Source organism: Capra hircus, chromosome 8 (genome assembly GCF_001704415.2).
Source record: "Capra hircus breed San Clemente chromosome 8, ASM170441v1, whole genome shotgun sequence".
Taxonomy (NCBI): domain Eukaryota; kingdom Metazoa; phylum Chordata; class Mammalia; order Artiodactyla; family Bovidae; genus Capra; species Capra hircus.
The window spans coordinates 60,158,695-60,183,780 of NC_030815.1; the positions used below are offsets into that span (position 1 = coordinate 60,158,695).

The 25,086-nt window shown below is 44.8% G+C and overlaps 2 protein-coding genes across 7 annotated transcripts in view; one reads left to right on the forward strand and one right to left on the reverse strand.

Annotated features, from left to right (window-relative positions):
• CLTA (clathrin light chain A) lies at positions 746–18,504 on the forward strand. 4 transcript variants are annotated; one of them, XM_018052167.1, is made up of 7 exons: positions 746–1,272; positions 5,906–5,943; positions 8,226–8,343; positions 12,723–12,834; positions 15,833–15,886; positions 17,051–17,086; positions 18,050–18,504. In XM_018052167.1, the coding sequence occupies exons 1-7, from the start codon at positions 1,071–1,073 to the stop codon at positions 18,219–18,221; spliced, it is 732 nt and encodes a 243-aa protein (XP_017907656.1). In that variant the 5' UTR covers positions 746–1,070; the 3' UTR covers positions 18,222–18,504. The 4 variants fall into 4 exon arrangements, with proteins under 4 accessions (XP_017907656.1, XP_017907657.1, XP_017907658.1 ...); XM_018052168.1 differs by lacking the exon at positions 17,051–17,086; XM_018052169.1 differs by lacking the exon at positions 15,833–15,886.
• Positions 20,434–25,086, reverse strand: part of GNE (glucosamine (UDP-N-acetyl)-2-epimerase/N-acetylmannosamine kinase) — a 57,203-nt gene continuing 52,550 nt past the window's right edge. Inside the window, exon 12 of one of the 3 annotated variants that reach the window (XM_018052164.1) lies at positions 20,434–24,625. In XM_018052164.1, the coding sequence (XP_017907653.1) occupies positions 24,390–24,625 (236 nt within the window). In that variant the 3' untranslated portion in view covers positions 20,434–24,389. The remainder of the gene's footprint in view (positions 24,626–25,086) is intronic. The other 2 variants (XM_018052165.1, XM_018052166.1) reach the window with 2 other exon arrangements.

Here is a 25,086-nt window from a genome sequence, read left to right on the forward strand (position 1 = left end):
CGGGGGGAGGGGGAACTCAGTTTTCCTAGGAACCAGATGATCCTTAAGGAATTTTTCAGTTTTAGAAACTTCAGTCTAGCTCTGAAAAGACTAACGGCTGCAAAAGGGCTTTGTAAAAGGGGGGTATATTCGTGTTTTTATAATAATAGTTCTGTTACTAGCTCAGTCGCGTCCGACTCTTTACAACCCCATGGACTGCAGGCCGCCAGGCTCCTCTGTCTACAGAATTTTCTAGGCAAGAATCCTGCGGTGGGTTGCCATTTTCTTTAGCAGAGGATCTTCCTGACCCGGACATTGAACCTGGGTCTCCTGCACTGCACGCAGATTCTTTACCATCTGAGCCACGAGGGAAGCCCTATAATAATACCATGGGGGAGAAAAGTCAGAGTGGATTTGATTACATTTAAGTCAGGCGGCTCTAAGGGAGAAAACCACCCAGAAGGAGTCAACGGGTTAACAGGAAAAAAAAAATTTTTTTAAGAAAGCCAGTACATAGCCATAAAAGGATTCCGTTTTTCCAGTAATCCTAGGAGGGAGGTACTGCCGGATTCTTGTTCCTATTTTTCAAATGAGGAAACTGAGATTCAGAAAGCCTACGTGGCTTGACTCTTCTGCAGTCGGCCAATCATCGCCGCCCTAACTTCACCTCACTTCCCAGTTCAGCAAGCGAGTCCCGTCCGAGATGGCGGTCCCGGGTCAGTACAGCCCCAAAGCCGGATCAAGCAAGGCTACCTTAAATCACGTACTCCTCCCGCCTGCCCAATGCTGGCTCGGCTCAGCGCCCTCCACGCAGGTGCTTCCCGAGTCACGAGTGTTACTCGGGGGCCCGCCTCTCCTCTTGCTGATTTGTTAACTCTGGAGCTACTTCTGCCCTCTGATTGGGTATTACCTTTTCTGCTCTCCAACACCGCCTGGACCGACCGGATATTGGGGCCGGGTTTCCGCTTCCGCCTTCTCCCTCCTCCAGCTTGCCTCTGATAGCAGGCGCAAGCACAGCGGCCGCTGCTGGACGTGGTATCTGCTGGTCGGTTGGTGTTTCTCTGAAATTCGGTGCCGTCGAACTTCCCGCCATGGCTGAGTTAGATCCGTTCGGCGTCCCCGCTGGCGGTCCCGCCCTGGGGAACGGAGTGGCCGGCGAAGAGGACCCTGCCGCGGCCTTCTTGGCGCAGCAGGAGAGCGAGATTGCGGGCATCGAGAACGACGAGGCCTTCGCCATCCTGGACGGCGGCGCCCCCGGATCCCAGCCTCACGGCGAACCGCCGGGGATTCCAGGTAAGTGCGGGTGCTTTCGGGGCGGAAGCGCTGCTCCGGAAACTCGGCCCACAGTGGGTCTGAGAGCTCTGGGTAACTCTTGTGCCTCTCCGTCCGGGAGGTTGAGGAGTGCGAAGAGGAAACGAGCCCCCGGCCCAGTCATCCGGAAACCCAGGCTTGGCAGGCCTAGTTCGTCCGAAGAGTGTGTTTGAGCGCTCTTGGGCACGCACGTGCCGAAGAAGCCAAGAAAACGGGATGACAAGCTTAGGAACTAGAGGAAGCCCTTTCAGTTCAGGAACTTTTCCTTGAGCAATTGCTGTGCCTTGAGCCTGGCCTCAGAGGCGCAACCGCATTGGCGCAGCTGGGCCAGACTTAAGGCAAATCTGAGCCTACACCGACCAGTTAGTAGGAAGGAGGGCAGGCACACAGTATGTACACAGAAATGTGCAAAAACTCCACATCCAGCTGCAGAGGTCCTGGGTAGAATGGCAGATCTTGGCGATGGCAGTTTGCAGAGGTAAAAGGGAAAGAGTATAATTGGACACATGGATCCCTTGGTCATCAAGCTTTCGGCAAAGGGAAGGAAGGGATGATTGCTGACTTAGTTCCTAGGAAGGACTTTCTTAGTGAACTAAGCATTTAGAGACTTAAAGCCAGATCTCTTGACAGCGTAGTTGAGGTTGGTAACAGTGCATTGGTCAGGGGAAAAAAAAAATCAACAGCGTGCAGTGGTCAGCACTTCCCTTAGGGATTAGAGCACTAGTTGGACATGTTTTCTTTTTCTCTTTTTCCTCCTCTCTCTCTCTCTCTTTCTCTGTCTCTAGTGGTTAAGATCCTGTGCTGGCCTAGACTGCTTGAGGGTGGGTTTAGCTTTGTGGTCCCATACAACTTACATAACCACTGCTACTGCCCTGCCTCAATGTTCTTTGTAAAAGTTGCAGATAAACACCACACAGGGTTGGATTATATTGGAGAGCATCTGTAAAGTGCTTACACACAGAACCTGGTATGTTATTACTATACACAGTTCCTGCTGTGTATAGTAATTACTATACACGTTATTATGATGTGTATACACATTATTCCTTGGGAGTGGGGTGAGAAGGGTGTTACAAAGCCGAGAGGCTTTGGGGTGCACTGAGGAAACAGATTTTAGGAGGGAACTCTGTATCTGATGTGTTACTGTGCAGAGCTATGCAGGCAGGAGGCAGTAGCAGAGACTGAGGAAAGAGGAACATATCTGAACTCCCCCAGGCTGGGAGAAAACTTCCATGAAGGAGGGGCTCAACCTGAGCCTTGGATGATGTCCTCAGTTGTTAGTAGATGCGGAGAAAAACGTAAGTTTAGAGGTGGGAGGTGACCAGCTGAGTGAAGTGGCTCCTGGATACTGAGGAAGAACACGTGGTCAGGAAAAGGCAGAGTCTAGAGCTGAGGAAAAACCCTCAATCCTGAGGGCTTATGGATGGAGGAGAAGAGAAGCAATCAAGGAGCTGCTGAGAGAGTAAGGCAGTGAGGCACTCATGGTAGGAGAGGCATGTACATTTAAGGAGAGTGATTTTCTTGGTAGCAGTGGTGGAGGAAAGCTCAGGGAAGTTGCAGGCATGATACTTAGTGATTCGCACATTTGCTGTGCCCCAGTGCCCTGTACTTTCAGATCCATGCAGCAACTCTGTGGGTGGAGTGGTGGTGTCATTCTGTTTCAGGGGAGAATTGATCATTGTGAAAATTAAGCAGTGTTCAGCTAATACAGGACTCCATAGGAATTCAGACCCAGGTCTTCCTGACTTCCAGTGGTTGGGGAAAGTGAAAGTTGAAGTGGGTTTGGGATAGTCTTTCCTCTCTGGAAATGTATTCTGGTCCTTGTTTCTGTCTGAGGTCCCTAGAAAGTTTCCTTCTGGAGCATTAAGTTGCCTAGCTTAGCTGTCCTAATGCATCAAGGCCCTGGGGTGGCCTCTCTTCTGCATGTTTCTATAGCAACAGACAGGCCTTTCATTTGAGCCAGTTGAATGTCAGTCAGTAGTGTAGAAAAGTAACTAATGAAAGCTCAAAGGACTTGCCAACGCTGGATGAGTCTTCAGACCTAAAGGACAAGCAACATGTGACTTGGAGCTATGGAATGAGAATTGTGTCTGGAGGAGTGATCAAAGTCTCTCCCACTGCCAATGGCCCTAGGTTGGACTATATTAACTGGATAATTGTTAACTATAATATACTAACCAGAAAGTAGGCCTGGCTGGACTAGCCATTGAGGCTCAAAGATTTACAGTTACTTTGCTTTATAAATTTTATACAAAAATAAACTCCAAGTGGATGGAAGAGGCTTTTTTTAAAGTACCAGAAGAAAAGTAAATACCTTTTTGTTTTCCTAAGAGTAGGAAAGGCCTTTATCATAAGAACAGATAAAGAACTCAGAAAGGAAAAAAAGCCTGATGTTGTCTCATACAAGTTAAGTAGTTCTAGGTATCAACTATTATAATCATACAAAAAGATAATGGGGGAAATATTTGTAATGTGAGAGAACAAATAATTAATACAGAAAGAATACTTAGAGATCAAAAGCAGAAAAATGGCCAAAACTCAGGCAGTTTAGTAAAGAAGAAATTCAAATGTCAGGTTGATTACCTCAGGATAGAAGTTTGGCACAACCAGGGCACCTTAAAGTTTTTTTCCTGCTGTCACCTTAGCAAAAATTTTAAAACATGCTCAAACTCAAAAGTAAATTTAAGAGAGAAAACATTGTCACCAGTTACCTGCTCCTTCAAGAACACCTTACTTACCTCTCAAGGGACCAGCTATACACATATTTTAAGGTCATTTGTCAGTTGCTGATACATAGAGATTTGTTGTGAAGATTAAAACTTAATGTATTGAAAGTGTTTAATTAACATTGTGCCTGGCACATGGAAGCAATAAGTAGTGGGTGTTTTAATTCTTAAAAAGTTGAGAATTTAATGATATAGATAAATGGATTACTAAAAGCACCTGTTATAGGAGTCTAATTTTGCTCAAAGAAGTTTTATGTATATGCATTAGATAAACTAAAAAAAAAAAATAGAAACTAGTAGACCAAGTAATGAAATTACGTGGCCTTTTCTTTTGTCTCCATTTTCCCTTTTTTTTTTTAAAGTGGGGAAATGAAAGTTTTCAGTACTCCCAAAGCCGAGCAGAGGGTAATTGGGAGAAGGAAGAGAATGAAGTTGATTTGGAAAATAGGCAGTTAAGTTGGATTTAATTATTATAGTTAGAAACCAAGACGACTGGAGGAGTGGTTTGCAATCTCTGCCTGGTCAAAGGAAAGAATGTGGCTGAGGGCACCTTGCCTCTGGCTGCTCGGAAAAGCTCGGATGTTTCTGAGGACCTTGTGATGGTGGCGCACACCAGCTCCTCCACATTCCTTTTACTCCTTGGGTTCTTGTGTCTGTTAGGTTCATCTCTTCTCTCTTACACAGTAGCACAGTCATGGTAGTGTGAAAACAGTTGGACAAAATACTAGAAGTCCTGCATAGCAGGCCGTAAAGAGAAGTCAGCCAACAGATAAAGAAGATGTAGAATATGTAGGTGGACACTGCGTTTTTATGGTGCCCATATTTGAAGCTTTCAGGGGAAGGCTACGGGCTGCTGTGCGGCCCTGTACAGACTCTCCGTGATAGCTGTTGGGTCAGGGCATGGATTAGAAACACATGCTTATTGGACCAATCAGGTAACTTGAATTAGTGACACACAGAATGGGTTAGAAACATAAAATGGGGCCAGTGGGGACTGGCAGGTTGTCCAGAGCATGCTGCACATAAAGGCTGCCTTCATTTAAGGAATGTAGGCCCAGTATCACCAGATCTTGTCTGTGCACCCTCCCCCACTCCACACATACACGCATGCGCACACACACACACACGAAATCCTGATTTTGTGGAATTTCCTGATTAAGTACTTTGTATTTTAAAGAAAATATGTTCAGCCTGTGGACCTCCATTTTATACTGTATGGATTGAAAATCTCGAGGTCTTAGACATTTTTCATATTTCTGAGATGGACTTTCTCATTTAGCTCATGAATAATTAGTTGTGCTAATAAGATCAGATACTTTGGGTTTTTGTAACTTGCATCCTTGAAAACACTGATTTTATTTTGATATGCCCAAATCTTACTGTTCTGGACTAATTCCAAGAGAACTAGAGGAATTAGCAAGAAGTCTCAACTATAGACCCTTAGGTGCCAAACCTACTCCAGCCAAAGGATGGAGAGTCCTGACCCCCAAGAAAGCACCTTGGTTGAAACACAAAGCTGCATATCTGTTTGCTGTAAAGGATTCTAGGCCACCCTTTCATACCTTTGCCTTCTCTAGAACCTTCGTAGAGAAACTTGCTCTGTGAGGCTCTCCTGCCAGGCTTCTAAGTATTATCTCTGTAAGCCAGAAGATATTCATGAAAAGCTTTTAGACAGATTTGTCCACATTTTGATGAAGTCATTTGTGTATAAGCACATCTTGGTTTCACTGAATAGAAAGTTGTCCATTGTTCTCCCTGGTATCTCGCACGGGGATAGTGTTTAGTAACTTAGAGTACTAACAACACATAATACTATGTCCTACCTTATAACCCTTTGACCTAGCATTTGCCCAGCACTTACTGACAGATTGAAATCTTATGTCTTGCAGATGCTGTTGATGGAGTGACAAATGGAGAGTACTACCAGGTACAGACTCTGTACAACAGCTCTGATGATGTTGAATGATAGTGTTGAGAGTCGTCTTCTCTGTGATTTGAATTGACTGACCTAGAAAGGATGCCACTCCTTTGACTTTGCTGGGTGTATCAGTAACTGGTATGTTACCTGCCAAAGTGGAAGGATTTGAAGAGAGACATTGATAGAGCATTCTTTTAAAACGTGATTGGCCTGGCCCTAGTGGTACCAACTTTATTCTCAAGAAATGACCCTTCATCATGATGGTGGCAGTGGCTGACAGTGTGCCATGCAGTGTCAAACACTGGACTGAATTTTAATTCTCACAGCAACCTGAGGGGGCTATGCTATTGTTATTCCCATTTACACATAAGGCATACAGAGGTGAAACCAGGAGTTTGAAAGTAACAAAGGTAGTCTGTGGTAGGACCAACATTTGAACCATTTAGCTTTTAGATTATAGTGACGGTGGAGGTGGCTGGTGTTTGTGATAACTACCATTATTTTCCCTCTGTGTTGTTGAGCTTTTGGTTACCAGCCCAACTTGTTTAGTTATTAAGTTATGTCCAACTCTTGTGAAACCATGGACTGTACCATGCCAGGCTCCTCTGTCTGTGGGATTCTCCGGGCAAGAATACTGAAGTGGGTTGCCATTTCCTTCTCCAGGGGATCTTACCGACCCAGGGACTTAACCTGTGTCTCCTACATTGGCAGGCAGGTTCTTTACCACTGAGCCACCAGGGAAGCCCACCAGCCCAACTTGACATGGGCTTAAATACAGAGAATTTATTATTTCTTAGAATTGAAAGAACTCCGATAGGCCAGGGGTCCTCGAACCAGGATTCTGACTCACTTCCTCTAGGGTTCTGGTTCCGCTAGCTGACTGTGCAGTTTTATACTCTTTCATGGTGGCAGAATGACTGCAAGCACTTCAGGTCTCAACATGGACGTGTCATACTATCTAGAACAGCAGGGGGTTTCTCCCAACCACTCAACAAAAGTCCTCTGTTTCCCTTTTGACTAGATGTTTCCCTTTTCACTGTAGGTCAGGGAAATAGCTTGGTGCTTTGCCTCTGCCTGGGTTTCTGCGCAGCCTTAACCAGTTAACTGTCAAGAAGGATGAGATTAGTCTTAATTGGTTTATCCCAAGAGTGGACTAACTTTCTGTAAAGGACCGATATTAATAGTAAACATTTTAAGCTTTGTAGAGCGTAAGTTCTGTGTCAGATTATTATGTTGCTATACCAAAAAAATCCATGGACAGTATGTAAATAAATGGTCATGGCTCTATTTCAATAAAATTTAATTATAGAAACAGGTGGCTGAGCTGGCTATAGTTTCCAAACCCTGGTTTAGAGCTTGGCCTTTAGAGGGAGATGGAATGGGGTTCAGTCCTGACTCTGTCTCTTACTAGCTATGAATTTGGGCATGTCATTTACCTGGGTCTCAGTTTAATCCTCCAGCTGTGCAATGGGAATAAAAATTTGCTTTGCAAGGTGTTTGGGAGATAAAGGGTTCATGTGGCTGAAACATGGACAGTTCTAATAATAAGTGAATACTACTGTAAATTGTTTGCTTTCCATCTTTGTTTATGGTCTGCTGAGGTTAAGCTGGTAATGTTCCTAGTTCAGTAGGTGCAGTAATTCTCTAAAGATTAGATTCCATTTGAATCTTTATCAACTTGTTTACTAGCTCCCCAATCGTAGCCACTATAAAGAAGAGTCAGCCCCCTACCCACCCGCTCCCTCCTACCCGCTGCCACATACACTGATTCACATTTGCCTGCCTTTTTTTCTTGGTATGACTGTACAACTCTGCATTTTCTTTTGGACTCTCTTTTTCCTAGAAGTCACTGTATTTTGCCTAGGTGGTATACAGTGAACTTTTCCCTGTATTGTATAATAAGCATTTGGAAGTGTCAGGTTCTAGGCCTTACTGTATCGTGTATTTACCTTTGTTACTTTGAAGATATTACAGTCTCTTTGTCAAGTAAGGAAAACAAAGTTGATGATACTGTTTTCCTAGTAAGTCCATTACCCACTTCCCCAACTTTGCTTTCTCCCACTCATGTCTCATTTAGTAGCCGGATAACGGCTACTCTGCCTACCTTGTGGGTTGTAAGGCTTGAGTGCATCACGTTGAAAGCTTCCTACCAGCATGTAAGGGTGTTGTTGCTCCTTCACATTTAGAGCAGCCATCAGTGTGGCACGTAACCAGGGGTTCTAACTTGGGTGAAGGGCATGTTGGGGAGGAGGTTTTGGAACTGATAGAGCACAACTGTGTTTTCTGTTAAGGAGAGTAATGGGCCGACAGACAGTTACGCAGCTATTTCACAAGTGGATCGATTGCAGTCAGAGCCTGAAAGTATCCGTAAATGGAGAGAAGAGCAAACGGAACGCTTGGAAGCCCTTGGTAAGGAATCCCTTTCTGTCTTCGGGTGTCTGTTTTCAGTGGAATAGTTGACCTTGACTCTACTGTTACCCATTTTTAACTTGAATTAGCCGTAATGTCCTTGTCCAGTTTTGGGGAGGGTATGTTTCACAATGAGAAGATCACAACACCACCTACATGGAGATGCTTCATCACAAGCCCAGAGTCACAAGTGCACCCTCCCTTCTCTGAAAGGGCAGAGTGGTGCTGTGAATAGAGTCTTGGAGTGAAAGACTGGGTTCCAGGCCAAACTGTAACTCTTTACTAGATGCGGGCACTTGGTTGCTCAAACCTTAGAGCCTGTTTCTTCATCTGTGAAGTAAGATCAGTGTTACCAACCCCAAGGGTAGTCTGAGATGGTGTATATGAAAGTGCTTCATAAACCTGAAGATGGTATATCCATGCGAGGGACTGCACATTCCATTGACAATTTGAAGGCTGAATTTAAGGAAATGCTTAAGAGGAAAATGTGAGGAATGTTGGGAAATATGTACAGTTGGGTCTTCTTACGCTAACATCCCTGTGAGTTCTTAAGTTTTTATGGGTGAGGAAAAGGAGGCTCATAGGAAGAGTAAGGTTTTGAATCACACAGCTAAAAGTGGTAGAGTCAGAATTTCAGCTTAAGTCTGCCCTGCGTCAGAATCCATACCCATCTCTCAGCAGCATTGCACTTAGCTTACAGCATTTTGAGGGCAGGCCAAGCCCAAGGTCAGTGCCAGTTGGTGAAGAGCCTTCTCCATGGAGTGTCAGCTGTTGGTCAAGATTAGGAGAGACTTGGTATCTGTCCATGGGTGTTGAAAAGGTGTGGTGGGGCAGGGGATGTTAACCGTGGAGTACTCTTCTCAACTTTTTATTAAAATTTCAAACATAGAAAGAGTGAGAATAAAACGTGCCCCTTCCTTCAGGTTCAGTAGTGAACATTTTGCCATATTTGGCTCTTTATATAAATGAGGTGTGTGTATACGTTTTTATTTTTTGGTATTTAAATATTTATTCGTCTATGGCAGGTTTTAGTTATGGCATGCAGGCTTAGTTACCCTGCAGCATGTGGATTCTTCCTTCCCCAACCAAGGATGGAACTCATGTCTCTGCATCAAAAGGTGGATTCTTAACCACTGGACCACCAGGGAAATCCTGTATATGTTTTATACACTAATGTGAAAGTGAAGTGAAAGTCGCTCAGTCGTGTCTGACTCTTTGTGACCCGTTGGACTTCACAGTCCATGGAATTCTCCAGGCCAGAATACTGGAGTGGGTAGCCTTTCCCTTCTCCAGGGGATCTTCCCAACCTGGGGATTGAACCTAGGTCTCCTGCATTGCAGGCGGATTCGTTACCAGCTGAGCCACAAGGGAAGCCCACTCACATGCCTACACATTTATGTGTATTGTGAATATACACATAATTTTTTTTTCTGATCCATTCAGATACAGACACCAGATACTTTATGCATAAATATTTTATTGTACATCTAGAAGTAGCAATATGCGTCTGTAACCACAGTGACAGCATTATTATTCCTTCTTGAGAATGACTGAACTAGTGAAAACATGACTCAGATGGTGTAACTGACACCTAGAAATAGGAAAGGACTTGACCCAGATAATATAGCCAATTAGTGTCTCTCCAGTGTAATTTATGTGGCTTTCCAAACAGCGGGCACACTTAATCTCTCAGCATTATTCAATAGTAGTTTCTTTGATGATGTAAATGTTCCATATCAGTGCTGTTCTGAATGTAACTACTAGCTGCTTGTGGCTAGTATGACTGAGAAACTGAATTTTAAATTTTATTTAATTTTAATAAATTTAAATAGCCATATGAAGCTAGTAGTCCCTGTACTGGATAGTGTAGTTTTTAAAAGGTGAAGATTGGTCTTCATGGTGCTAGCAGCCTTGCTCCTTGCTATTCTTTAAGTATCTCTTCTGAGTAGACTTTGAGGCAAGACTTGACGTAGCAACTATTATTGCTACTGGAATCTTCTTCATGTTGCAGAACTCAGATATATCTTTTCTCTTTCCCCAAAGTTTAGCAAAGTTGACTTCTACATGGAGAAGAGTATACTTTGGTGTGTGGAAAAATTTCATTTTCATTTTCAGTTAATAATTTGGGCTCTTTGGGAATATTCCACAAAGTGTTGTTTTCTTAAGATGCCTTCCTGAGGGAAGTCAAATATTTGGCCTCATGTTCCAATGGAATTGAATTAAGTTGGTCCATGAATTAGGTGTTTCTGCAGTTTCACCTTTTTCCCTTGCAAGAACTATGAGAAAGTGCAAGATGCTAAAAATAGATAAGCAGTAGCCATGGTTTTCAGCTTGGCTGTGGGAAGTGTTTTCCAATACTTTGCTGTGAACAGTAATGAGCATGACCAGAGAAGATGGCTGTCCGTGAGCCCTGCTCTGCCTTCTCCCTCCCAGGTAGAAGGAGCTTGTATTTCAGCTGGGATCTTTGCTGCATCAAGCTAAGCATTTAAGAATTCTAAATTCTCATTGCCAGTGTCACTTCTTAAATCTATAAAAGCAAGAAGGTGGTTTACAGGCACTATATTATGCATTAACTAATCTGTGCAAATGGACAGTTTTTGACTACTTTTTCAGGGATACATTTCCATATTTTGATTCTAATATATAACCTTTTTTAAAAAAAATCATTAAATGACACAAAAGGAAAATACTCTCCAATCCAAAACTAATTTTTTGGAAGTAATTTAACAACTCCTGAAAAGGAGGCCTTATATTTAAACTTTTTTTCATTTTCATGTCCACAAGGTGCCATTGGCCCACAGCATCTCTCCCTGCATCACAGCGCCCTCCGTTGCACATACACTTAACGCCACGGACAGACACACATCAGAAGTTCACTGGTACACTTCCCAGTGGAGAATTTTGAGTGAAATAATTCTCTTGAGCATTAGGTTGGTCACCTTCTGATAAGTTAGAAAACTGGGTAAAAGTTCCTTATAATAGGAAACTTGAGGGGATTTTTTAGCTGCTACCAGACTATTTCTAGTAGTTACAGTGTTCTGCCAGTTGTTACTGCAGGACCTTTCTTGCAAAGGCCCTAAAATTGCCCCTGAAAGCATCATTTCTTCCTTCAAGAAGTTGTTTCCTTTCTACTCTCCTCAAGGACACCCATTACGTTTTGGGCTCTGACTCTGCATTGTCCAGACTCCAGTCTGGATTACTGGTGCCCATCTGCTGGCGGTCACAGTTGTGACTACTGTTGGGTCTGCCTCCCTTTCTGTCCCTCACCCTAGAGACAGCACAATGAAGTAAGAACGTGTGAGCTTTAGAGTCAAATCTTGGTATGAATCTTGGTTTGGCCACTTACAACTGTTGGGAAAGTTACTCGGACTTGCTGAGCTGGAGTTTTTCTCACTGCTGACTGTGGAACTAGTTTGCTTTCTTGGGATTGTTGTAAAATTAAATGAGATGTGTGTGAAGGAACCTGCCAGCGAGGACATCCTTGGGAATGTGCTTCAAGTGACGGTGCAGAATGACCTCAGGGCTCAGCTGTGGCGGTAGTATGACCTGTATTTCTTTCTCTGTACCGTTTACTGACATGTCTTTAGCTCAGTATCTTAGGGAAACTCATATTTAGTTCTGAGGAACTTCATGGTTGAGGATCCAGGGTGGCAGGCCTAGGTGTGCTTTTGTGCTCTCTCATCTAGAACCTTTTGGAAAGCGATTAACACCCCTACAGTTCTCCCCACTGGAATTTTTCTCTTTCTTCTGTCCTAGCTCTGCCACAAACTCACTCTGCTGTCTGAGCAGGAGTAGATATTTTGTGGTCCCCTCAATTCCATCTATATTCTGCTCTTGCCTGGTTCTGGAATCATCTCTACCTTGAATAGTTTTTTTGATATCTCCCTGCTCCGTAAATGTGCATCTGGTGAAGAGAGTGCTGCCTTCTGTTCACAAAACCATTAATTATCCAACTTAGGGTGTGGAATATAGTTTGTGAGGAGATTTTATTAGAAGATGATCTAATATGAATAGTCCACCCTGACCTGGCAGCATTATTAAAGAATCATCTGTAGTTGCTTCTTACCCAGTTGGTGTCTCAAAAGCCTTTTTAGAAATTGTCAGTATTTCCACTTCTCTCTACTTCAAACCCCCAAACTAGTGATCCACTAGGGTGTAGGTGGACTGGGATAAATTGTGCTGAAACACCTTGCGTAGAATTGCTGATACAGGCAGCTGGACATACAAATGAGGAAAACAGAATTTTATCTTCATTGCCTACTGTTTGCCTTCTAACATGCACCCGCGCACAGCGAGGTTAATAAGCCCCAAAGAAATGAAGTGAACTTCAGTTTGCATTTTGCCTCATTTGTATTGTCTTTCTCTTCCTTTCCTTAAAGATGCCAATTCTCGGAAGCAGGAAGCGGAGTGGAAAGAAAAAGCAATAAAGGAGCTGGACGAGTGGTACGCGAGGCAGGATGAGCAGCTACAGAAGACAAAAGCCAACAACAGGTCAGTCTACGCTGCTTCCCGTACAGACAGGTCCATCTCCACCAGCCAGTGTAGGTTTTCAGCTGCCGCCTCTTTTAGTGTGAAATGTCTGCAGGTTTTAAAAAATATATGTGAAACATGAAGGTTGCAAGTCTCTCTGGTCTTCACAAGAGTAACTCAGCCTGTTTTTCCCCACCCTAGTTGGGATGAGTCTGGCTCTGCAGCTGAGAGTGGTTAGTCTGCACCGCCTGTAATGGTGTGATTCTGCAGAAGGCAGTATCATCTCATGGATCAAGCCTGTGTCTAACAACCTAACCCTGAAATGAAAGGCCGCTGTCATCACTATTCCAGGATCTCAGGACTTCAGAGATGATTATAGACTCCGTCATGTCACGGCCCCTAAATACAGCTTCTATCTCTGCGGGCTGCTCCTCAAGGGTCCAGTAGTGGGGATGTGTGCTCCGTTGTCAGGTGGCCAGGATGTTCCCACACAGTGACTTCAGGATTAAGGGTTCTCTGGGTGCTTGTCATCTATGTCTAAGAAAATCTTGAGGTGACTTTTTAAAATGCTCTTTTCTGAATTTCCACACTCATTGAAGGTTGAGTAGTTGCAGGGAGTAAACACGGTCGCTCTCTATGACCACTGGCCAGAAACTATGGTCTTTAAATGCTCTGAGCTCTCGGAGTCCACTTGGAAGCAGCTCAGAAAGAGAGGCAAGGGCACCGCTGTCTGCCTGGGTGCAGGGAGTGGGCTTGCTTCCCCTGCCAGACCCGGAACTGGCTGTCACTGCGGTCACTCCACTCACTGCAGTGCAGAGAGAGATCAGATTCGGCCTGGGGCTGTTTGTGCTTTCCGTGGGAAGGAACCTTCGTGCCCTTGTCTCTGGTAGCTCTTAGGTGGACATCTTCCGGACAAGAGGGAGCTGGCCTCTTTGCCGTTGTGGGGCAGCCACGGCAGCACAGGTGGCCTGCGTGCGCAGCAGCCTTCGCCGCCTGCCTCCCGTTGGCCTTTCTCGGCTCTGTCACTCCCTCGGGCGCCGGGCTCGAGCCTCTGCCCTGGCCGCCTTCCTATGGGGCGTGGACTCTGCAGGCGTGCTGTCCGGTTCCCCTTGCAGTTCTGTTGGAAATACGGTGGGGCTGCTCTCTGGTTGGAGTTGAGTTGCTAAGAGTAGCATTAGCCACCGGGGCTCCTGCTGAGAGATTGTGGTTAGTTTGAAGCTGATGGGCCCAGGTTCCTTTACAATGTACTCATTCAAGATTACTCCCCCCAGGTGCAAGTTCAGATTTCTGAAGAAAGAAGGGTGGGTGCTTTGCACAGACACCGTGAGAGGCCCCTTTTACCCTAGTGAGTTGCCTCAGGCTGGGTCTGCTCTAAGTACTTGGTAAAACCCAGCTGGCCCTCCGTGTTCAGGGTCCTTTTCCACCTTGCCTCAGGATTGCTGCTTTCAGGCCCTCTGTCTGGTGGGTAAAGAACAAAGCAGGTGGAAGGGCGCCCGAGTTGGGGTGTGTGGCTTTCCTTTCGTTCTGGTACCGTGCTGTCCTGTTAGCAGCAGCTCCTTCGTCTCAAGCTAGCTGCAAAGGAGTAAAAGCCTGGCACAGACTTCTGTTGTCTTAGTCACGCCTTGGACAGGAGTCATTAAACCTTTATTCTCTCCCAGTAGAGGCAGACACAAGTTGAAATTGATTAGGTTTCGGCCTTTCTGTGAACTGAAAGGATTGGGTTTACAAGCTGGCCTGCCTTCCCTTTCCCTCCCACTCCGTGTGCCCACAAACTACTCTTGTTTTTCTCCTGACTCACTTGGGAGTTACAATCAGGCTTTCTTTAAATTTCCACAAAACACCTCCTATGTATAAACCAAAATGGGAGTAAAGCAAGGGTCTGAGTTTAAAAATAAATTACTAGAATTTCTCTTCAAATAAATATGTGAGCTTAGGTTAATGACCAGTCATGACTGTCCTTAGAAACCTCCCTCCCACTCCTATGCTCCAAACTCACCAGGCAAAGGACAGGGTAAGACTCCTTGAGGGAGGTTCCCTGTCCACCCATGCTGGGCGAGGGGGGCTGGGCTGCCCAGGGACTGAGCCTCTCCCCTGCTTTGTAAACTCCTCCACCCAGCTCACCCCGTTCCTCCTTGTCCCAGAGTTCCCATTTTGACCCATTCCAATGTGAAAGTTAAGGATGAGGTGCTGGTTTCTGGGCTGTCCATCATCAAAGCAGTCAAGTCTGGCAGGAACTGAGTGGACAGACAGTTGTGTTCAGGGACCCGCAATTCACTGGTGCCGGAGCCAGGACCCCTGTCTGCAGGCCTCTCGCTGCTTGCCTCCAGCAGCTTTCTTCTTTAAGGTGCCGTTTTGAGATGACTGCATGGTCCCAGGATATAGAAGATTGGTCCCAGCCAGTCAGTGTGGGGAAGCAGTAGTTGGATAATCCAAGGTTAAGCTGGCTTTGGGCCCTAGCATGCCTGCTGTCTGGCAGCATTGGTGCCCAGGGATGTTTACTGAGGCTGGCAGGAAGGGGCGTGGCTTCCCGAGTGTGGACCAGCTGGGGAGCAGCAGTAACTACAAGGAAGAAATCAGGCAGCCTTGGTTGTGAGCTCTGCTGCCCCTGTTGCCACTTACTGCTGAACAGGTTTGCTTCATCGTGAGGCCTCCCTTCCTATCACGTCATCTGTAAAGTAACATTCAGTGTCCCTAGGTTGTTTGGGGTTGAGGATAGAACGGACACAACGTCTTGTCAAAGGGCTCAGCCCATCAGTGGATACTTAGGAGATGCTCGTCGTTGCTAGGGTAAGGCCTGGGGGTGAAGCTGACAGCACTGTCTGCAGAAGCCTGTGGGGAAGGCCAGAGGGAGCCTTCCCGGCAGTGTCAGTGCTGGCGCCTTCGCTGGGTTAGGATGGAGCCTTGGGAGCAGCTCCCCAGAGCACTGTGCCTCTACTATGGATTTGAGATGTTCCTGCTTCTCAATGTTCTCTCTTTTTTCCTGCCTGCTTGCCTGCCTTTTGGACCTCTTGCTGTCTAGGGTGGCAGATGAAGCTTTCTACAAACAACCCTTCGCTGACGTGATTGGTTATGTGTATGTTGCAAAACTAATTCCTTTTCTTGTTTTAATTCCTACTTTTTGTTTAGTTAATGCTCCTTTTATGTCACAAGTTGCTTTGCTTTTTAAATTATTTCAGATTGGCACTGTGGGGGCTGCTTAAGAGTTGATAAGCTGGGGGTATGTTCCATTATCACAGAATCACATCTCTCTGCAACTCTGGTTGCCATTTTTCATTTCGGGGTTTTGGAGGGAAGGAAGCTAACACTTTTAAAATGTGGGTCATTTGTGATCTCATCTGGGAAGGGTTTGGAATTGGGGATTGGGGACTCTGACCTCTTGTTGCTGCCACCCTGCCCCAGGTGGGAAGGGGAGGGGGAGGGGAAAGTCCTGGGTTAGGAGCCAGTGTGGGCAGCATTTTCCATACTTGATTCCTTTGAAGAACATGGGGTTGGTTGCTTCTTCCTCCGGGCAGGAGAGTCAGAGCAGAGGGGGCTGTCTCCTCTGGGGGTCCGCAGTTGTTTCTCTGTGGCCTCATGTCAGAAATAGTTGATTAGTTGCCAGCTTCTGATGTCCTGTCCCCCACACTGACATAGAGAGACCCCCAACTTTGAGGTCAAGATAGCCAGATAGCCAAAGCTGTCTGATACAGGCCATGGTGGCCTTTACCCCTGAAGAAAACTGCATCTTCTCTGAGAGAGTTTGTTTTAAGAATTCCTGTTATCACAGCAGTATTGCTCAACTGTGTGTTTCCTCCTTTTAGGACTAGCCTACTAGCCTTTTGACATAAGGGAGGTGAGGGTGGAATGGAGGAAGAGAACTTGTGGGAAGGGTAGACCACAGGCTGAGGTCTGGTAGAGCCTCTTAGGGCCTTGACCTTGAGCTCGTCAACCAGCTAGGAGGTAGAGCTGAGTTTCTTGGGCCCCTGGGTGCATTTGCAATGAGACTTGTGAAATGCTGGACTTACAGGTGGTGTTGGGTTTGCTTTTTGCACATTCTCTCTGGAGTAGAGATGGAGACTAGAAAGGTCGAGTCTGGGTTTGCTGGGCAGCAGGGTGGCCAAGCAAAGCCAGCTGCACGTCCCTCAGAGTACAGAGTGGCAAGGGCATGTCTAGCTTACTGACCATCTGCATTGAGCTCATTCTCATTTTCTGTATCTGACCTAAAGTTTTTCTCGTTTTTCTTCTCTTCACCTTTAAGCACAAACATAAACCATCCTTGCTACAGCCTAGAACAGTTAAGTAAACCTTCCCCACTGCCCCTGTGTGTGCCATGAAGTCGAGTGTTGTAGTGGCTCTGGGCTTCAGCAGTGTTTGCCACGGCCATCCCTGTGAGAGTGCCACCCCTCTGTTGCCACAGACCAGTCATCTCCATTGCTTTTGCTTTGCCCGTGATGCCTGTTGGAGTAGATGAAATAGTATGTCTTCCCTCCTCTTATCACTGTCCATTTAGGCTGTATTTCCTACCAGTTAGTGCCCAGCTGGGGATGGGCTGACCTTGGTGTGAACGAATGTTGGAAGAGCATCCTACCAAAAAGCAACTCACACTGATCGGCTCTCAGCTGCTGGGTGCCCACCCTTGCCAGAGTATCCCGAGAGGCCCACGGCACCTGGCTGGAGGGAAAATGGCAAACCTTTTGGCTGAACTGGAGAATGTCCTAACAAACCCTTCTAGAATGGCTTTAGTCTCTAGTGCCTGCTAGCATGGGTGCTTTCTCTTGAATTCCTTTTTGATCTGCCCTGTTTGTCTCCAGCCTTTGGAATAAATCCAGAGGCTGTTGTGCAGAGTGACCTGTGGGCTTCTTTTGAAGTCTCTAAATTTACTTGAAATTCAGTACAGGCCAGCATAAACCACTGTTCAAGTTCTTGGCCAGCCTGCTGTTTTGCCCTTACTAATGAAGGCAGTGAGTAGCTGGCTAAGGACTTGCTTTAATTCTCTGTATCAACAGAGAGGGAGAGAGCCCTGAACCAAACACCTGTATTCCAACATTTTACATAGCAGTCCGGGCACCCTGTGCCTAGGAAAGCTGGCCATGTGTCTGCTCCTGAGTTTGACCTGGGCCAGGGCTGTTAGTCTTCGGAAAATCAGAATGCTTTTAGGTCAGGCATACAGAGGCAGTTGTTTCCATAACAAGGTAGCCACTAGGTAGCTCACATAGGGAGTCTGCGTTAAATCAGCATCTTTTGTTGTTGCTTTCAGGGCAGCAGAAGAAGCCTTTGTAAATGACATTGAGGAGTCGTCCCCAGGCACTGAGTGGGAACGGGTGGCCCGGCTGTGTGACTTTAACCCCAAGTCCAGCAAGCAGGCCAAAGATGTCTCCCGCATGCGTTCTGTCCTCATCTCCCTCAAGCAGGCCCCCCTGGTGCACTGAAGAGCCACCCTGTGGAAACACTACATCTGCAATATCTTAATCCTACTCAGTGAAGCTCTTCACGGTAATTGGATTAATTATGTTGAGTTCTTTTGGACCAAACCTTTTGTCTTTAGAGTTGATCATTGTTTGTGATTGCATGTTTCCTTCAACTGTGTTCTCCCTGGCATTCAAAGAGGAGGGGAGGTGGCGGCAGAGGAAGGGAGGGTGGCCTCCCAACGGCAGCCTCAACCTATGCTTTTGTGCATTATTCTGAGAATAAATTTCTGTTCCAAGAAATAAACATGAAGCTTCATTATTGATCTCAAGGTGTGCTGCAGTTGGGAGTGAGGTCAGTGAGGAATTTCCTTTTATCCTTTCTAGGGCTAAGGAGGCACAGCCATTGGGTGCCCACCCTGCCTTGAACTAAAACAGCTCTGCGTCTCCACTGTCTTTAGTGGGAGTCTGTGGACCTTTCCATTTGAAAGGGGTCTAAGGTTGCCTGAAAGTTCACCTCTCACTGCCCACTGAAGATAGAGCTACGAATCCCCTCACCACCCTGGGCGGTTTCTCCCAGGTGGCTCGTTTGTCACTGTCCTGACTGTAGGAGCCTGGGTAGTGTATTTCAGCAGGGTTCTCCCTGGGCAGTAGAAACTAGTGAGACACTTACTCCTCTGGATTCAGCCAGTAAACCTGAGTCGGGATGGCATGAGCATGCCTGGCCCTGTTTCTCTGAATCCCTGTAGTGCACACTGAGAGCTGTGCCATTCCTAGCACATTGCTCATATTCCTGTTGTCAGATCCTTCATTTAGACTTTGCTGGCCAGTACAGTAGCTACAGTGGCTATTTAAATCAGTCAGAATTAAAAACACAATTCTAGCCCTAGCTCCTTTTCATATGCGCTGTGGCCACATGTAGTTAGGATGCACTTGGATTGCACAGGGCAGACTATGGAACATTTAGATCATCACAGAACATTCTGGACCACACTGATCGATATAACAGGTGCCTGTAGGAGGCTGTGCTCCATTTCAGGCATCAGCACGTTCACTACTTGCTCTCAGAACCTGTCACATTACAGGTGATGGATCGAGGGACTAATAAAACCACATTTCAGAAATCTGCTAGAGTTACCGGATACTAGTTCCAGGATGCAGGCTGATGTAAACAACTGTAGTGCCACACTCAGGAGGTGGGTGGGCAGGGTTAGGTCTTGCCATTGCCAAGAAGGAAAGTCCATCGTCTCTTGTGTGGTAATTATGTCTGGAAGGGACAGGAGTGTTTACTTTTTTGCCTCTCTTCCCCTCGCCAAGCTACTTAGTTGGGCATTCCTTGATCTGGGCTGCATTGCTGGTCTTATTGCTCTTCCTCCCCTTTAGCCACCTGAGATTGCAATCAAGCAATTGCTTGCTGCTGTTCACCAACCAGTTGTTGCTTTTAGGCCTTGCTAATGTCATTGAAAAGATCACATTGAAAAGTTGGGTTTAAGAACTAGCTCAAAGGCCACTTACGTGATGCCTTTCCTTTCCCCTGAGCTCCCATGACCCTCTACATGGGACAGCTTACCTTTTGATAATGTCTTGATGGTGTCATCTGGCCTGGTTTTGCGTCTCACATAGGATGGGTGTCTTGAAGGTAGATGTGGCAGTTATGTCAGTAAAGTCTGACTTTCTCCAAATTAAGGTGACTGCATCATATGACAGAAGTAATGCTATATGTTTCCAAGGCTAGGTTGTAAAGGGCGACATAGTTTACGGCTGGTTTATTGAAACAAACAAGCTGGTAGTCCTTGAGCCACCATGTAAAAATCTCTACCACCCTGAGGCCACCATGCTATGAGGAAGCCCAAACCAGCCTACGTGGAGAGACCCTGAAACTACAAGCAAAGAGAGATGCATGGCCAGCCCTGTTCCAGCCCCAGCCACTGCCTAACTGCAAGCACATGAGATGCCCTGAGTCAGTACTGCCAGGTAGAGCCTTTCCAAAATTCCTGACCCACAGAAACCATGAGAGAAAATGATTACTGTTTAAGCCTCTTAAGTTTTGAGGTGGTTTGTTACATAGCAATGGTAACTTTGAATTGTCTCTAATGCCTACAGTACCCACGTGGGGCTTCATAAAAAGGAAGGAGTTGGTCCAAGAACTCAGTGGTGCTCAGCATTTAGTTCCTGCACTTAAGCAAGAAAAAAAAAAAATACCCACATTGGAAAGGAAGAAATAAAACTGTCACTATTTGCAGATGACATGACTAAACTCTTAAAAACTGTTACCAATAACAACTAATAAATGAATTAAGTTGTAGGGTATAAAAACAATTACAGAAATTTGTTGCATTTCTGTATACTAATAACAAATTGTCAGGAAGAGAAATTAAAACAGTCCCACTTACAACTGCATCAAAAAATAAAATACCTAGAAATAAATATAACCAACACTAAAAACTATTAGACACCAATGAAAGAAATCTAAACAGACTTCATGCTCACGGACTGGAAGAATTAATACTGTTAAGATGTCCGTACTATCCAAAGCAATCTAAGGTTTAATGTAGCCTATCAAAATTCCAATGGCATTTTGTTCACAAAAATAAAACAGTCCTGAAATTTGTATGGAAATACAAATGACCTGAATAGCCAAAGCAATCTTGAGAAAGAACAAAGCTGATAGCATTACTCTCCCTGATTTCAAATCATATTACAAAGCTATAGTAATCAAAATAATAATTGGCATAAAAACAGACACATGGATCAACGAAACAGAATAAAGAGTCCAGAAATAAACTCACACGTATATGGTCAGTTAGTAGGACTACATCAAACAAAAAAGCTTCTGCAGAGCAAAATGAAAACTATCAACAAGACAACTTACTGAAAGGGTGAAAATATTTACAAATCATACATACAATAAGGGGTTCATATCCAAAATACATGAAGAACTCATACACTCAATAGCATAGAAACAATTTACAAATGAGCAGAGGATTTGAATAGACATTTATCCAAAGAAGAGATACAGCTGGCCAGTGGGCAAAGGAAAAAGGTGCTCAGTATCATCATGAAAATGAAAACCACAATGAGATACCACCTCACATTTCTTAGGATGGCTGTTGTCAAAGAGACAAGAAATTACAAGTGTTGGAGAGAAGGAGGAGAAAGGGAACCCTTGCGCACTGTTGGTGAGAATGTAAACTGGTGCAGCCACTATGGAAAACAGTATGGAGGGTCCTCAAAAAACTTAAAATGGAACTCCCATATGATCCAGCAATTCCAATTCTGGGTATTTATCTAAAGAAAACAAAAGCACTTAACTCCAAGAAGTATATGCAGCCTTACTTACACAGTCAAGATAACGGAAACAACCTAAGTGTCCATCGACAGATGAGTGGATAAAATCTGGTGTAAATATAGATGACAGAATAGTATTCAGCCATTTAAAAAAAAATGAAATCCTCCCATTTGTGAAACATGGATAGACCTTGGGGGCATTATACTAAATAAGTAAGACATCAGACCAAGAAAGACAAATACCATATGATCTAAGTGCTATGTGGAATCTCAAAAAAACAAAACCCAGCTCACAGAGAACAGATTGGTGGTTGCCAGACAGGGTTGGGAGGTGGGGAATGGGTGTAGAGGGTTAAAAGGTACAAACTTCAGTTATAAAATAAGTCACAGGGATGTAATATACAGCGTGGCGACTATAGTTGATAACACCATAAGGCATATTTGAAAGTTGCTACTAAAATCAATCTTAAAAGTCCTTACCACAAGGAAAAAAACTTTTAACTATGGATTGTGATGATGTTAGCTTAACAGTGCGGTGATCATTTTGCAATATATATATATATTTTTTTTAAGTTATATAACAATGCTTTCTATTAACAAGGTTTTTTTGGTGGGATTGTTAAGTCCATGTTAAATACCTTAAAGAAGTTATAAGACCTTCAAATAGTAAGCAGTATAACAAATCTCTTGGGGAGGGAAATGTTTTTAGCTAATGAGCTAATTAAGAGCAAAACAAAATAGAAAAATGTCAGGATTTCCACAAGGAAATAATTTATTTTTTCTTTAGAATTTGGCTCAGAACAGTAACATAAAAATATTTACATTAAAATAAATTAAGATGTGATCATTTTAGCTAGTTGTAATAATGTTGGAATATATTAGCCTTTCCATGAATTTAATAAAAACTGAGATCTGGTTTTATAGATTCAGTATCATTCTTCCAAATACTTGGTATGAAACTTGATAGCAATGCAACTGTCTGGTATATACAGTAGTTGTAGATTTCACCAAGGAACAATAGATGCCCCTTCACAGTACAGACTGGCCCCAGACGCTGATGGCCAAGCCAGCAAGCTTCCTTCCCAGGAATCAGCATGGAATGTTTCAGCCAGGACCTAGAGATTATTTCAGAGCTGACAGAGTTCTAGGAATCAGCCAGCCTATCTTTTCACATTAACCCACCAGGAAGGAAGGAATTCAAATACAATCTTGATTCCTTTACATGTGAACAAGTGAAATAATATGTTGTAGAAACCTTCAGGTTTTCCTAAAATAATAAATCTGAAAAACATATGCTAATTTATAGATTGTTTAAAAGTACCCATAAAAACCTGTCACTAGACGAAATACTATATTGGCAAAATTTCCACAGCATACAAGAATATTTTATTAAATTCACCACTGAGAGATAGTGTCAAGGATAAATCAGTTCATTTGCTACTGAGATATTCTTGTGAAAGCTTTCGGTAGCCTGGAGTAAATCAGAATGTATTTGCACTTTGGAAGATTTTGATATGACTAGAGGTTGTGTAGCTTAGCAGAAAAAGCACAGAGGGACCTGCCTCAAACCTTATCTTTAAGACTCATTAGCCATGTGGTTCTAGGCACACCACTTAAGACTTAGTTTGGGGCTCTATAAAATGGGAATTAAAACACCTACCTTACTGGTTGTGAGAATTTAGAATAATGTATATGAAGCACCAAGTTCAGAGCCTGGTACACAATAGGCACTTAATAAGTGGTGGCTATTAGTATTTCTTCCAGGTTGAAATTGATAGCAAGAACCTTGGCCTCTGCATCTTGACACCAATACAAACATGGAATCTCACTTAGCCAGAATCCAGATTCACAGATGTGGGTTCTAGGCAAAAGTGAAGTCGCTCAGTCATGTCTGACTCTTCACGACCCCATGGACCGTAGCCTCCCAGGCTTCTCCATCCATGGGATTCTCCAGGCAAGAATACTGGAGTGGGTTGCCATTTCCTTCTCCAGGAGATCTCCCCGACCTAGGGATTGAACCCAGGTCTCCCGCTTTGTAGGCAGACGCATTGTAGGCAAATGTAAGTCTGAGCCACCAGGGCTCTAGGTATATAACACACAATAAACACTGCCTTTATCAGTACTCCAGTCATATTCAACACAATGTGAAAAGCTACTGGAGAGAGACGTGTCTGTTCTCAGTAGCAAAGATCCTTCTGGGATGGTTAATCTTTCAGAGACTGTAAGTCCTAGTGGCTTCTCAGCGGTCCTTAAGAAGATAAGGACAAGGTCACTAAGGCCACTGTAATTCAGACCTCTGATCTACAGTTGCTCAAGATTCTGAGAGAGTAATAGCAAATGACATCTTTCAGCAAGTAATGTACAGCAGCGAGAGATACGCCTGATGTCTTGATTGTGGCCATGATTTCGTATAGATGTCAAAACTTACCAAATTGTGCACTTAAAAAAATACCTCAATAAAACTGCTTTTTAAGAGTTTACTTAAGCCTTTTGTGGTGAGATTTCCTCCCATTCCCTGACTGGATCCCTTTCTGTGTTCTGAATTTAGGGTCAGAGGAGGAAGGATTAATAACTCAAAACTCCAGTATCAAGGTCCCACCCCAAGCAAGGCCTGCAGGTCTGAGTGGTACATCTAGTAAATGGAGTCCTAAGGCGTCCTTGGCTACTGTTGTAGCTCCTTTTGGCACAGAAGAGTATGACAAGGTTTGAGCTTAAATAACCCCAGGAGGAGCAGCATCTACAAAATCAGGTTGGGAAAACTGACTTTGGAAGAGGAGACTAAAAGCAAAAACTTCTCTGCCGTAGTCGCCTGCCAGATTGCCTAATAAGAAGTGCTCATCTAGAAGACAACCTGATTCCACCAAGGAGCTCTCGAGTCTCTGTCCTCGTGCATTCCTGGGAGGCCTAGTAGATCCTGCGAGTCGTGTAGTCCAGAACCATGCTGGCGGCGCCGAGCAGAGCAGGTTCCACCAAATCTGAAACCACCACGTCCACGTCCTGAACCGAGGACAAGGCTTGCTGGCGGATGACGTCTTTGACAGTGTGGATGTAGTGACTGGCTAGGACTCCAGAGAGGATCACAAGGGAAGGATTCATAGTGTGGAGGATGTTCACAACCCCAAGACCTAAAGCCGTTCCAGCTACAGGAAAACAAAAATTAAAATAAGTTCTTGGGAGAGAGCCCAATCCAAAGTCAAAGAGGAATGTGAAAAAGGGCACTAGCCAGGAATAGTTCACCTATACAGCCTCATGGGAAGCAGTGCTTTTAAAGCTCTTCATGGACTTTCCTGGTGATCTGATGGTTAAGAATCCGCCTGCCAGTGCAGGGGACACAAGTTCGATCCTTGATCTGGGAAAATTCACACGCCACAGGGCAGCTAGGCCCCTGTGCCACTACTACTGAGCCTGTGCTCTAGAGCCCATAAGCCACAACTGCTAAGCCCATGCACTGCAACTGCTGAAGCCCCTGTGCCCTAGAGCCCGCACTTCGAGAGATGCCACTGCAGTGAAAAGCCTCACTGCAACTAGAGAGAGCCTGAGCAGCACCGAAGACCCGACACAGACACAAAAGGGAGCGGGAGACAGTGCTACACATGACCCC